Below are 14,939 nucleotides of genomic sequence, written 5' to 3'. Positions count from 1 at the left end.
CTTCCCCAGGGAACGGTGGGGGGTGGGTCTCAGCCAATAAAAGGAAGAGAGGCTTGGCTCAGTAGCTCTGCTGCACGATTGAGAGAGCCTGGAAAAACAAGCTCTGCCTCCCCCCCTTCCTCCCCAAGGGAGGAGCCTCAGCCAATGGAGAAAATAGAAGTTTTTCTCTGTAGCTCCTGTGCAGTTGAGCAAGCCTTGCAAAGCAAACTGTTATGCAGAAGGAAGCAAGATATAGGAAGAAGGAAGCAGATGACAGGCAGTTGTCCAGGGGCCTGATTTGGCCCCCAGACTGCATGTTTGACACCCCTGGCTGGTATAGAGTGTCTGTGAGGTGTAAATGCTCGGCCAGTCACACGCTTTCAGCCTAACCTACCTTATAGGGCTGTTGGGAGGATCAAAATGGAGAACTGGAGGACATGAAAAAAAACAAAAACGTGTACAAACAGTTATGGAAGCAGAGGGCCAGGAAACAAAAGGAAACCCCAAATCTATCACCAATGGCTGAAAAGCATCAACCGGCAGAGGCTTGGCTTTTATGCCCCATTTGTGGACCTTCTGGCTGGCCATTGTGGGATACAGACAGCTGGACAAAGGACCTTTGGGCTTGAATACGGTTGCCAATTCCCAGTAGGTACTTGGTTATCTGTCTAGCTGGAAACACACCGTTAAAAATTAAGATTTGGGGCAGAGGGTTTGGGGAACTAGGGTTGCCAGTCTCAGGTTGGGAAATGATGCTGGTTGATATTTCCATTAGTCCATATTCATATATCAGTCTATGCAGGGCTTTTTTTGATAGCAGGGACTCCTTTGCATATTAGGCCACACACCCCTGATGTAGCCAATCCTGGAGCTTACAGTAGACCCTGTACTAAGAGCCCTGGAAGCTCTGAGTGTAGGGTTGCCAAGTCCAATTCAAGAAATATCTGGGGACTTTGGGGGTGGAGCCAGGAGACATTAGGGGTGGAGCCATTATCAAGGCTGTGACAAGCATAATTGAACTCCAAAGGGAGTTCTGGCCATCACATTTAAAGGGACGGCACACCTTTTCAATTCTTTCCTTCCATAGGAAATAATGAAGCACCTTCTTTTGGGGCTCATAGAATTGGACCCCCTGGTCCAATCTTTTTGAAACTTGGGGGTATTTTGAGAATAGGCACTAGATGCCATACTGAAAATTTGGCGCCTCTACCCCAAAAAACAGCCCCCCCAGTGCCCCAGATACCCGCGGATCAATTCTCCATGATTTTCTATGGCAATAAATCTCCATAGGGAATAACAGAGTTCCCAGAAGACATTTCCCTTCCCTCCCCCCGCTTTCTGACGACCCTGAAGCGGGGGAGGGCCTCCAAACCGGGGGATCCCCTGCCCCCACCTGGGGATTGGCAACCCTATCTGAGTGTCTGAAACAAAATCCATCCTGGCAGCCCAACGAACAGCTGACTTGAATGCGGGCTTTTTTTTTTGAGCAGGAACAAGCAAGAACACAGTTCTGGCTGGCTTGTCATCAGGGTGTGTGGCCTAATATGCAAATGAGTTCCTGCTGAGCTTTTCCTACAGAAAGCCATGCGTGAAACAATTGTGAGATGTCAGGGGGTGTGGCCTAATATGCAAATGAGTCCAGGCTGGGCTTTTTCTACAAAAAAAAGCCCTGCTTGAATGGTTTGTTTCACCCAATGGTTTCCTCAGGGTCGGGGTGGGGACAGTGCAATTCAAAGAACACAAACCGTTCTAATGTCTCATCGTGTCGCCAACAGAAGAAAAAGAAGAAGAAGATATTGGATTTATATCCCGCCCTCCACTCCAAAGAGTCTCAGAGCGGCTCACAATCTCCTTTACCTTCCTCCCCCAACACACACACCCTGTGAGGTAGATGAAGATATTGGATTTATATCCCGCCCTCCACTCCGAAGAGTCTCAGAGCGGCTCACAATCTCCTTTACCTTCCTCCCCCACAACAGACACCCTGTGAGGTGGGTGGGGCTGGAGAGGGCTCTCACAGCAGCTGCCCTTTCAAGGACAACCTCTGCCAGAGCTATGGCTGACCCAAGGCCATTCCAGCAGGCGCAAGTGGAGGAGTGGGGAATCAAACCCGGTTATCCCAGATAAGAGTCCGCACACTTAACCACTACATCAAACCACTACATCAAACTGAGCATTCGTGCTCAGTCCTGTTAATTTCATCCTAATGAGACTGAGAGAGTGAATGCCGTCTTGAAATGTCAGCCCGCATCATCCGCTTAGATTTAATAGTAATAACAGTAATACTAAGAATTGGGTCACGAGCCCCAGCTTCCATGGCAGGCCTATTGACGTGATGAGCATTCCCATCACCCTTAACGACAGAGAGGAGGAAAGGACAGAAAACGGGGCATCCAAGCTGAGGTTGACTGAGTCATCTAGAAAACAAATATGTTTGTGAAGCTGGCAAACGCGGCAGCCCATGCCGGAGTAAGCGCGGCTGAAAGAATCCAGTGGGCCTGGCCTCCAGGAAGAGTTCCACCGCAACAGCATTTTTCTGGCCTCATATCAAGCCTCCATCTGTTTTGTCCCTAAACTTCTGATAGCCAAGGACAACGTTATTAGGAGCTGAATGGGAGGTACAGTCTGCCCTCCGCAGCCCAGAGAGTTTAATCTGAGAACCAGATAAGAGGCAAGACCCACTGGGAATGGTTTTCGCCACAGCGGGGCTTTTTCTCAACCTCCTTTCTCCTCTTTCCTTCCTGCATGTCCAGCTGGCACTGCCCTGGGTTTGTGGCCAAAGAAGAGCAAAAGAAAAAGACGTGGGCAAATGGCAAAGAATAAAGAGAGAGAAAGCCAGGAAAGAAGAGGAACAAAAAGAAGGAAAGAGGGAAGAACAGGGTTGCCAACTCACGCTTGGGAAATACCTGGAGATTTTGGGGGTGGAGTGTAGGAAGAGAAGGGCTTGGGGCATAATGCCTGTTGTTTATGTGGATTCTTTGGTTCATGTGTTCTATTAGTTCCTGCCCGGCTCATTGGAGTCTTTAGGACTGAGCTTGTGGACTGGGAAACAACGGGAAGCAGGATCTAAATCCCTGCTTCCCCCCCCCCCCCGGCCAATCACCAGCCCCCTGCTGGTTCAAATGACCCAATGGCGTCTCCGCGGGAACTTGACTCTGTATATATTTGGCCCTGTATATATTTGGCACTTCAGTAGTTTTGAGTCAGCCATTACCATGCTGTTGATAATAAAAGAGCTTTGATCACTGCAACCTCACCTCTCCATGCATTGAACCCACTATTTAACAATGCCATAGAGCATATTGTGTGGCTCTCAGAGTCCCCACCATCCTGTTGGCTGGCTTGCGAAAGGTGTCTCCCTCTTTAAATCACTTCTCCAAGCCAACCCAGCTGGCAGCTTGGAGAATACATTTAAAGTTAAAGTTGCTTTCTTTCCACCTCTCCCTCCCATTATCTATTTGCTTTCCTCCCCCCCCTTCCTTGCAGCTCTCAAACATCTGGCATTCATGTCTTGCGGCTCTCAGCTATGATGCTTATTCTATGTCGCTCTTGCGTTAAGCAAATTTGGTCACTCCTGTCATAGAGTCTGCCTTCCAGAGTAGCCATTTTCTCTGGAGGAACTGATCTCTGTTGTCTGGAGATCAGTTGTAATCTCAGGAGATCTCCAGCCTACACAGTGGAGGCTGGCAACCCGAGCCTGGAAGGCTTAGAAAATTACAAGGAAGAAAAACACAGGGGTGGGGGGGGGGAGGAAAAAATTGCCTTGAAAAGAACAGGTGAGTAACAGGACACTCCTCCTTACAAAGATAACAGGGATTAACATCTGCAGCAGAGGTCCATCAGCGCCTCTTAGCCACAAGGCATAGATGGAACACTGTCTGGGTCAGTGATGCTCTGTATTCTTGGTGATTGGTGGGGACAACAGTGGGAGGGCTTCTGGAGTTCTAGCCATGCTGATGGGCCTTCTGGTGGCACCTGAGATTGAGCCACTGGGTGACAGAGTGTTGGACTGGATGGACCATTGGCCTGATCCAACAAGGCTTCTCTTATGTCCTTAAGACTGCCATAAATACCAAGGCTCCCTTCCTCCACAAAAATATAACCGTGGGGGTTGCCCCCCATTATATTACTGATGACTACAGTTTAAGGTTGCCAGTTTCCAGGTGGTAGTTGGAGATCTCTCAGTATTTCAGCTGGCCTCCAGGTTACAGTAGCATTGCTGACCTCTAATGTAGTGACTGGGGGTCTCCAGTTGTTACAACAGATCTCTAGGTGACAGAGATCTGTTCACCTGGAGAAAATGGGCGCTTTGGAAGATGGACTCTATGACATTTAACCCCATTAAAGTCCATCCCCAAATCCCACCCTCCTCAAGGGAGAGTAAGTTTGGTGTAGTGGTTAAGTGTGCGGACTCTTATCTGGGAGAACCGGGTTTGATTCCCCACTTCTCCACTTGCACCTGCTGGAATGGCCTTGGGTCAGCCATAGCTCTGGCAGAGGTTGTCCTTGAAAGGGCAGCTGCTGTGAGAGCCCTCTCCAGCCCCACCCACCTCACAGGGTGTTTGTTGTGGGGGAGGAAGGGAAAGGAGATTGTGAGCCGCTCTGAGACTCTTCGGAGTGGAGGGTGGATATAAATCCAATATCATCATCATCATCATCATCATCATCATCATCATCATCATCATCATCTTTCTTCTTCTTCTTCTTCTTCTTCTTCTTCTTCTTCTCCTTCTCCTCCTCTTTCTTCTTCTTCTTCTCAGGCTACGCCCCCTCCCTATTTCCAGGTATTTCAAAAGTTGGAGCCAGCAAAACAAGGTTCCAGAGATCTGTTTCCTTGGAGAAAATGACTGCTTTGGAAGGTGCTCTATTGCATTATGATCCACTGAGGTTCTTCCCATCGCCAAATCTTGATCTCCCCAGGCTCCACCCCCCCCCCCAAATGAGGGCTGCCAAGCTCCCACCGGGGGTGGGGGATTCTCTGCTCTGGAGGGCCCCAACCCACCAGCAAGGAGCAGGCCACTGGAGGGATCCCTGCCTCCAAAGAGCCCTTTTGGCGTGCACCATCCCTGGCACGATGATGTCACCCAAAAGTGACATCATTGTTCCGAGGATGTTGCGCTGGTGACACTCTAGAGCGTTGCCGGTGTGACACTCTAGGAATTATGGTAAAACTCTATGGTACCACAGAGTTTATTGTGAGTCCTAGAGCATCCCTAGCGCGATGTTTCCGGCACGATGATGTCACTTCCAGGTGATGTCATCATGCCACGCACGCAAAGCACATGCAAGGAACAAGTCCATCTGCAGCAACAGAGGGACTTGGCAACCCTGCCCCAAATCTCCAGATATCTCTCAACCCAGAGCTGGCAACCCTGCTAGGATTTTGCTCTCTGTGACAGAAGAGTTCCTGTCACCTCCCGGCAAAGTCTGTGGAAAGTTCTGGGGCTAGTTAATGTGATGGTAAGAGCCCCATGGCGCAGAGTAGTAAAGCTGCAGTACTGCAGTCGGAGCCCTCTGCTCACAACCTAAATTCGATCCCAGCGGAAGCTGGTTCAGGTAGTTGGCTCCAGGTTGACTCAGCCTTCCATCCTTCCGAGGTCGGTAAAATGTGTACCCAACTTGCTGGGGGGAAGTGCGGATGACTGGGGAAGGCAATGGCAAACCACCCCGTAAAAAGTCTACTGTGAAAACGTTGTGAAAGCAACATCACCCCAGAGTCAGAAACGACTGGTGCTCGCACAGGGGACTATCTTTACCTTTAATGTGATGGTATCCTAGCAGAAAATGGAGGCTTTTCACAAAATGGCTGCTGAAAACCCACAATGGATGTATCGCTGGCTAGCTAGGGTTGCCAACCTCCAGGTGGAAGCCTGGAGATCTCCCAGAATTACAACTGATTTCCAGATGACAGAGATCACAGCAGTTCACCTGGAGAAAATGGCCACTATGGAGAGTGGACAGTAGAGCATTATATCCCACTGAGATTCCTTCACTTCCCAAACCCTATCCTCCATATAGGGGTTGCCATCTCTGGGTTGGGAAGTAGCTGGAGATTTGGTGGTGGAGCCCGGGGAGGGCAAGCTTTGGGAAGAGGGATTAGGTTGTCAAGTCCAATTCAAGAAATATCCAGGGACTTTGGGGGTGGAGACAGGAGACACTGGGGCAGAGGCAGGAGCAAGGGTGTGTGACAAGCATAACTGAACTCCAAAGGGAGTTCTGGCCATCACATTTAAAGGGACCGCACACCTTTTAAATGCCTTCCCTCCATTGGAAATAATGAAGGATAGGAGCACCTTTCTGGGGGCTCATAGAATTTGACCCCTTGGTCCAATCTTTTTGAAACTTGGAGGGTGTTTTGGGAAGAACCACTGGGTGCTATACTGAAAATGTGGTGCCTCTATCTCAAAAGACAGCCCCACAAAGCCTCAGATGCCTGTGCATCAATTTTCTATTGTACCCTATGGGAATTGGTCTCCATAGGGAATAATGGAGTGCCCAGCAGACATTTCCACCATCCCGCTTCCTGATACCTTCAAACTGGGGGATCCCCTGCCCCCACCTGGGGATTGGCAACCTAGGAGGGACCTCAGCAGGATATAATGCCAGAAAGCCAACCCTCCAAAGCAGCCATTTTCCCGTGGGAATAGTTGCCAGGTGGCCTTATTCTGCTGGCTGGGGGGGTGGGAGGTAGCTTTCCGGGAGTGGGTGGAAGGGGTAATGTTGTTGATGTGATGACATCACACAGAGATGAAGCTCTAGCATTTGGTAACCACTGAGTTTCTATACAAAATGCTAGAGCTCTCTAGCCACTCCCTGGAGCCTGAGCCAAACAATATGGAGCCCAAGTGTGTGAAAACATCAAGGGTAGACCATCAAAAGATTCACAAGTACCGGTAGTTATCAGTCTATTGAAACATAATCATTGTAAATTCAGATAATGAAACAGAATTGGTGGTCACAATTCAGCTACAAGATGTTCTCAAGATTCCATTGGCGATGTGAGCTGTGCCACATAACTGATGAAGAACTGTTTTGAAATGTCTTGAAAGACGCAGGGCTTTTTTGGAGCAGGAAAGCACAGGAACGCAGTTCCGGCTGGCATTGTACCAGAAGGTGCAGCCTAATATGCAAATGAGTTCCTACTAGGCTTTTCTACCAAAAAAAAAGTCCTGGAAGGACATATCGGTTGTAGAAATTTCTCTGGGACATCGTCTGCCTTCTCTTTGGACTTGAGGGGGTCTTTTGTTGGATTCATGTTACTATTGAAAAATGTTTCTTGAATTGATATATTTCATTCTTACTACTTGTATCTGAATTGCGGCCATAAATTCTATTGCGCTTTTAGAGAGTTAGGAAAAGCATGAGGTTTCTGTCTGGAGAGATGTTTAGATTAGGGGCAGCACATCAGAGGAAGAACACGTTTCCCATATCCAGAAATAGTAAAACGGTTTCCAGCACTTTGAAAGGAGCCCTGCCCTTCCCCAGCTGCAAAAGGATATGGAACTATTTTACCAGAATGCAATGACTGGGACACATTTGGAGCAGTGTTACCACAGCAAAAGCATGAATGCACCCCAAACAGTCAGTTTTGACACCTCTGGAAACTGTGCTGCCCTCTTCTATGTGTGTGCCAAGTGTCACCAAGTGGCAGCTAATTTATGGCTACTTAACGATAGGATTTTCAAGGCAAGAGATGGTCAGAGGTGGTTTGCCATTGCCTGCCTCTGCATAGCAACTCTGGACCTCCTTGGTGGTGTCCCCATCCAAGTACTAACAAGGGCCGACCCTGCTCAACTTCTGAAAGCTGATGAGATTAGGCTAGCCTCAGCCTTCCAGGTCAACACTGGATCCCTCCTCCTGCATGCAGGGCTTTTTTGCAGCAGAAACTCCTTTGCATGTTAGGCCACACCCCCTAATATAGCCAATCCTCCAAGAGCTTACAGGTCTCTCAGTACAGGGCCTACAGTAAGTTCCAGGAGGATTGGCTACATCAGGGGGTGTGGCCTAATATGCAAAGGAGTTCCTGCTACAAAAAAAGACCTACCTGCATGTACATGTGGATGCAAAGGAATGGACTCCGAAGGCATCCTAAATTGTTCCCCACGAGATTTGTTGGAAGTTAAGGAGCATCTGGTTTTTCCTGTCACATCCAGAACTGGCATGTGGGACTAAAGAGGGACTTTTCCCATTCAATTCCAGATGGCCACCAAGGAATTAAGATGGCCACCTTAAAATTCTCTCTCTTAAAAGAAAACAATTTTTTTTAAATTTTTTAAAAATGTTGTGTATGTGTGTGTGTTATAGTGGAAGTCGTGACGACCTCTGGTGACTGACCCTACTGGGAGCCTGGAGGATATTCAGGGAGGTGGCTGAATAAAGCCTGCCTCTGTCCTCCAGACTGCTGGTATTCCAAGGAAGCCTCCCATACAAGAACAAACCATAGGCCAACCACCGGGAGGCGGAAAGCAGGACAGGAAAGGGAGCAGCCCTCTCTGCTGTCCAACAGTTATTCCAAGGTCTGCAGCTGTTGCTGAACTGGGAGGAGACTGTGTTGGGACATCATTGCACTTACAGAATTACCAACCGAAAAGAAAGCAAATGGGTATTCAAGGTAAAATATAACACTAATGGGCAGGGCTTCTTTTGCAGCATATTAGGCCACACATCCCTGATGCAGCCAATCCTCCAAGAGCTTACAGTAGGCCCTGTAATAAGAGCCCTGTAAGCTCTTGGAGGATTGGCTTCATCAGGGGTGTGTGGCCTAATATGCAAACGAGCTCCTGCTACAAAAAAAGCCCTGCTAACGGGACTATGGACAAATATAAGGCACGTTTAGTAGCCAGAGGTTATTCACAAAAACTGGGATCAGTTATTTTGAAACAGTTGCCCCTGTTATGAATTATAGTTCTCTCAGGATACTTTAAAACAGAGCAGCTACAAGAGTTATGTACTGTATGTAGAGTACTTAGATGGTGAAATGACTAGTGTGCAAACTTAAGAAAAGTGTAAGAACACAGCACAGCATGATAATCTAACAATGCTGAAATAGAAACAAGATTTTAAACAACAGAAAGCTGATCCTTGTTTATTTTCCAAGTATAAAAATGGACAACATCAATATATACTTACATATGTAGATGGTTTGATTTTGTGTTGCAAAAATAAAGAAGGAATAAAAGAAATAACTACTATCCGGCCGTGAAAGCCTTTGACAACAAATAGCTAATGAGTTTAAATAGCTAAAGAATTGAACGGGTTTAAATAGCTTAAAATAAAACAACTGGGTGAAGTGAAATGTTATCATGGACTGCAGATAGAAAGATCAAAAGATGGAAGTTTCTTCTAAATCAAAGGAATAAAATCATGGATTTTATGAACATGAAAGATTGTAAACAGGTAAGTACTCCTATTAAACCAGCATATCTAAAGTTGATGGATGGAAAAAAACCTATTTTTTTTTAAAAAAAACATCAATACAAGGAGAGCCGGTTTGGTGTAGTGGTTAAGTGTGCAGACTCTTATCTGGGAGAACCGGGTTTGATTCCCACTCCTCCACTTGCACCTGCTAGCATGGCCTTGGGTCAGCCATAGCTCTGGCAGAGGTTGTCCTTGAAAGGGCAGCTGCTGTGAGAGCCCTCTCCAGCCCCACCCACCTCACAGGGTGTCTGTTGTGGGGGGAGAAGATATAGGAGATTGTAAGCCGCTCTGAGACTCTGAGTGGAGGGTGGGATATAAATCCAATATCTTCATGTATCTCACAGGGTGTCTGTTGTGGGGGAGGAAGGTAAAGGAGATTGTGAGCCGCTCTGAGACTCTTAGGAGTGGAGGGCGGGATATAAATCCAATATCTTCACCTACCTCACAGGGTGTCTGTTGTGGGGGAGGAAGGTAAAGGAGATTGTGAGCGGCTCTGAGACTCTTCGGAGTGGAGGGCGGGATATAAATCCAATATCTTCTTCTTCTTCTATCTTCTTAAATACAATGAAGCTATAGTCCAGGGCACGGCTGGATTAACAAATAGGCCAAGTAGGCACTGGCCTACGGGCCCCCATACCTTTAGGGGCCCCAGGCTGGCTCCCCCCATTTCCCCCCTGCTTGCAGCCCTCCCAGCCTCCATGCATTAGGACTGGAGATAATTTGAAAGGGGGCCCCCGAATTTGCAACTGCCTAAGGGCCTCTACAGGGTTTAATCCGGCACTGGTCCAGGGGTGTCAAATATGCAGCCCGGGGCCAGATCAGGCCCCCAAGCAAATGGCTATCATCTGCTTCCTTCTCCCTCTCTCTCTTGCTTCCTTCTGCAACACAGCTTGCTTTGCCAGGCTGGCTCAATTGCACAGGAGCTACAGAACAAATAGCTCTTCTGGGTGCAACCGGGCTTGCCTCCCCCTTTTCACTGTATTCATGCCTTCAGAGTCCAGTCCTCTCCAGACATTGTGTCCGTGTGTGCTAGAAGCCCATAACCCACCCATCTGCACAGCGTATCATACACTCCTGATAGGATTGGTGGGCAGGCTCCCAATTCATGAGGCCTTCTAGAGATGCCAGCCTCCAGGTGGGAGCTGGGGATCCCTCAGAATTACAGCTCCAGTCCACCGTTCTCGCTAAGCTGAATTAGTGTGAGCTAGTTCACAGTTTTTTAGCCTCCAGCTCACACATTTTTGTCTTAGCTCAAGAAAAATGGCCCCCAGAGCAAACTAATTTATGCAGGAGCTCACAACTTGAATGCAGTAGCTCACAAAGCAGAATTTTTGCTCACAAGACTCCGCAGCTTAGAGGGAATACTGCTCCAGACCACAGAGGTCACTTCGCCTGGAGAAGAATGGATGCTCTGAAGGGTAGACTCTGTGGCCTTGTCCCCTGCTGCACTCCCTATTCTCCCAGACTCCACCCCAAAATCTCTAGGAGTTTCCCAGCCAGGATCTAGCAAGCCTACCCCCATCCCGTCCCCCCGTGGTCAAGGGGGGGGGAAACTGGCAACCGTATGCCTTCACATCTGAAAATAGCTCTTGTAAGGATCAGTCACATCACAAACAAAACCCAAGACCACTACCTGGATGAGTGTAAGGTTTACATTGCACTTTCTGCTGCAGAAGGGAACAAGTGTACAATACACAGGGGGAAAAAATCATGTCCTTTTCCTGGATTGTACACGCTATCACTGTCATTTGTGTACAGGGCTACAATCTCTCCTAGTTAGGCCCTTTTGCTGTGTAAGACAATAAACATTATCCAACTACTGAGGCATCTACCAGCCATGTCTCTGTCTGAACCACTGTTCTGAGAGTGCCTCCTGAGTGGAAGCAGGAAAGCCCACTCGTGTTGTCAACGTCCGGGTGGGGGCTGGAGTTCTCCTGGAATCACCACAGATCTCCAGACTACAGAGATCAGTTCCCCTGGAGCTTCCAAGAGCAGACTGCATGGTATACTACAGAGTCTAGGAGAAATGGAAATCCCTCCCCAAATACTGTTCCCCAAGTCTCCAGGAAGTTCCCTAGTCAGAGTTGGCAACATCATCAGACACGCAACATGCAAGATCCTTCAGCAGCAAGCGACTCACCTGCACATTATGAGTGACTGAATGACCAGATGACACTTGATACAGAAAGATGAAGTGCTCAGCAGAGGCTGAGAAAGAAAACGGGCACAAGAAGTGATTCATTCAGGGACACAACGGCAGCCCTCTGTAAGTACTCCTTGGCTCCCCCCCTGAATTTTTAAAGCGTCTTCTAACACAGTAAATCAACGGTATTTGTTTTGTTGTGACATGTTTTGACAACAAAATGTTGATGAATAATCCCTACTTGATTCCCAACTCGCGGTGTGTATTTGGAAGGCGCACAGATCCACGCTGAGTTCTGTCCATCTCTGTCAACATCCAAATCCTGGGAATCAACCAATATTTATAAAAACCATGCTGTAAAGCCATAAAATATCTGTGCCAGACGGAAAGGCAACAAAACACACAGCCCATTAGCTTAGGGATTCAAGTGGACCAGACTGACTGATGTGGATTCCCCCCCCCCCCCAAAAAAAAGAAAGAAAAAGAAATGTTTATAAGTCATACTAAGAGTTTGCTGAAAAGGGACTTCCAAATAAGTAGAGGTTTGAAAGTCATGCGGACAGAGAGAGATTTTAGTGAGGGGGAAAAAAAATATTTAGCTGGAAGGGGAAGGAGGCTCTCTTCTGATGCTAAGGATAAGCAGATCTGAGATTAAGGAGGGCAAGAAGAAGAAGATATTGGATTTATATCCCACCCTCCACTCTGAATCTCAGAGCAGCTCACAATCTCCTTTTACCTCCCCCTCTCCACAACAGACACCCTGTGAGGTGGGTGGGGCTGAGAGGGATCTCTGAGTTGTTCCTTTCAAGGACAACAGCGAGATCTATGGCTGACTCAAGGTCATTCCAGCAGCTGCAAGTGGAGGAGTGGGGAATCAAACCCAATTCTCCCAGATAAGAGTCCGCACACTTAACCACTACACCAAACTGGCTATCCAGGCAGAAAGCATCATACGGCAGTTTTTCAGGAACTGGCCCCTGGAAAACAAGGCTACACATGGGGATGGGCAATTTCCTAGTTTTTAAACATCTCCCAAAGAGGCCCCTCTGATTTGCAAACCTTTCAGCTGCAGGGAACACACTCTGTGCATGCTCAGAGGCACACCCCATACTGAAACTGACACAATTTTGCATAGGCTGGGATTGAAACAACATCTGGAATTCGGCCCCGATGATCCCCCGACTCCTCCAGAGCACTGCCTAAATACTTCCCAAACAAAAGCAGCACCAAGTTTTCCCACAGCTGCCAGCCCTTTTGCACAGACAACATCCTGTTTCCAGGGCTGGATTTCTAGCAAAAGGCACACCAAATCGTCGTCGTTAGGCTGTGATGAGAGAAAAACACTCTGCACTCACTCAGAAGAACTTTATTCACATGATTCCACCTCGTGCCCCAGCTGTTACTGACACTTTCCCAAAGGCTGCGTTTTGATATTGTTCCCAAAGAGAATAAGTGAGATTTCCTCTAAGAGGAAAAGTGGTGGGGGGGAGGGAAACATTTGTGGAAAACCATTAAGAGGAAGAATGCGGTGGGTCCGGTTTGGGATTCTTGTCCCACCCCCCGCTATTGCTAAAGGTGCAAAACGGAGCACAAAAGCTCAGTTTTGACCAGGGCTGGTGTGTGGGAGTAGGCAAAGTAGGCAGTCACCTAAGCACCACCTGGCCTAGGGGGCACCATTGGCACCCCGTCCCCAACGCATGATGACTCTGGAGGTCCTTTCAACTCTATGATTCTATGAAATCATTTTGCAAAACTGCGTTCCTCTTGAAGAAAGGCAGTATAAAGGGATTTTGAGAAAGCATTCCTTAAGAAGAATGTTTGAAATCACGACTTTTTTTCTGCGGGAACACGGTGGAATGGAGTTCCAGAACTTCTTTGTGGAAACAAAATTCTCCAAGAAATGTTTCAGAGTTTATGAGGGGCATCTGTGTGTTTCTCTTTCATTTCCCGCTTGAGAGTTCCAGCACCGCTTTTTCCAGAAAAAAAAACCCTGTTTGAAATCATCTGTTTTATAGCCAGAGACTGAACTGAGTCAAAGTCTATCAAAACTGACACTCAGAATCTGCTGGAGAGCCAGCATGGTTCAATGCTTTAAAATATCAGACTAGAATTTGGATTGATCTATGTTCAAAAACCCAGTAGTGCTCTGGAAGCTTGACCTTGGGCCAGTAAGACACTCTCAGCCTAACCCACCTCAAAGGGTTGTTGCAAGGATGAAACAGAGGAGAAAAGAATGAGATAACTCGCTTTGGGTCCCCACTAGGGGGAAAGGCAGAGTATATATAATAAAATCATAGAGTTGGAAGGGACCTCCAAGGTCATCTAGTCCAACCCCCTGCACAATGCAGGAAACTCACAAATACCGCCTCCTAAATTCACAGGATCTTGTCAGATCTTGTCACAGGATTGCTGTCAGATGGCCATCTAGCCTCTGTTTAAAAACCTCCAAGGAAGGAAAGTCCACCACTTCCTAAGGAAACCTCTTCCACTGAGGAACCGCTGTAATGGTCAGGAAGTTCTTCCTAATGTTGAGGTGGAAACTCTTTTGATGTAATTTCAACCCACTGGTTCTGGTCCTGCCCTCTGGGGCAACAGAAAACAATTCCACACCCTCCTCTATATGACAGCCCTTCAAGTACTTGAAGATGATGGTCATATCACCTCTCAGCCACCTCCTCTCCAGGCTAAACATGCCCAGCTCCTAATATTCCCAATCTCAGAGAGGCCAACTTGCCAGCCTCTGAACATGTGCAAAGAGATTTGCATTTTGTTACCACTTCACAAAAACAACCACCTCCCCCCACCTAAAAAAAAAATCCAACTGGAATGAAGGTAAAAATAAAGAAAAGTCTTGTGCCCTGCCATCTCTCATTTTTGGAAATCAAATAGGGTTACAGTAAAAATAAAAGCCTGCTTCGGCGGGGAGGGCGGGATATAAATTAACAATTATTATTATTATTATTATTATTATTATTAAAAAAGCAGGAACTTTAAAAGAAAACTGGAGCATGTCTCCAGTCCAGCCACAAACCTTGGGACGCTTCCGGGCTCCAAGGCAAAGTTCTTGTGAACAGAGCAACAGTGAGAATCCTTTCTGGTCGCCTCTCTCCCCCTCTCTGGTCTGCATGTGGAGCCTGAAAACAGATGAGTATAGGCAGAGGGGAGGGGCCAAGGGCAGGCAGATGTTGCCGCTGTTTCCTCGCCCCCGCCCCCTGCCTAGAGAAAGGGTCACACACACAATAATGTGGAGCGTTGGATGGTCCCAGGGGAGAGGGTCTGGCGACACGTGGGGAGGATTCAGGGGCGAGGGGCCAGCAGGCGAGCGCAAAGGCAAGGGTGCCCTGACCCTTCCGCCCAGCCTCTCCCCAGAAGACCCAAGAACGCAAGACTGAGCTCCGGA

The 14,939-nt window shown here is 47.8% G+C and overlaps 2 protein-coding genes across 2 annotated transcripts in view; both read right to left on the bottom strand.

Annotated features, from left to right (window-relative positions):
• Positions 1 to 14,659, bottom strand: part of TBXA2R (thromboxane A2 receptor) — a 71,774-nt gene extending 57,115 nt beyond the window's left edge. The window contains exon 1 of the mRNA XM_060232707.1: positions 14,571 to 14,659. The gene's annotated coding sequence lies outside the window, so the exon portion shown is untranslated. The remainder of the gene's footprint in view (positions 1 to 14,570) is intronic.
• The window catches only part of LOC132567418 (fizzy-related protein homolog), a 34,466-nt gene that overhangs the window by 6,903 nt on the left and 12,624 nt on the right, over positions 1 to 14,939 (bottom strand). Inside the window, exon 3 of the mRNA XM_060233092.1 lies at positions 11,537 to 11,604. Within this exon, the coding sequence (XP_060089075.1) occupies positions 11,537 to 11,604 (68 nt within the window). The remainder of the gene's footprint in view (positions 1 to 11,536; positions 11,605 to 14,939) is intronic.

The sequence above is a fragment of the Heteronotia binoei genome, chromosome 2, assembly GCF_032191835.1.
Source record: "Heteronotia binoei isolate CCM8104 ecotype False Entrance Well chromosome 2, APGP_CSIRO_Hbin_v1, whole genome shotgun sequence".
Lineage (NCBI taxonomy): Eukaryota > Metazoa > Chordata > Lepidosauria > Squamata > Gekkonidae > Heteronotia > Heteronotia binoei.
This window is presented reverse-complemented; position numbering and strand designations above follow the sequence as displayed.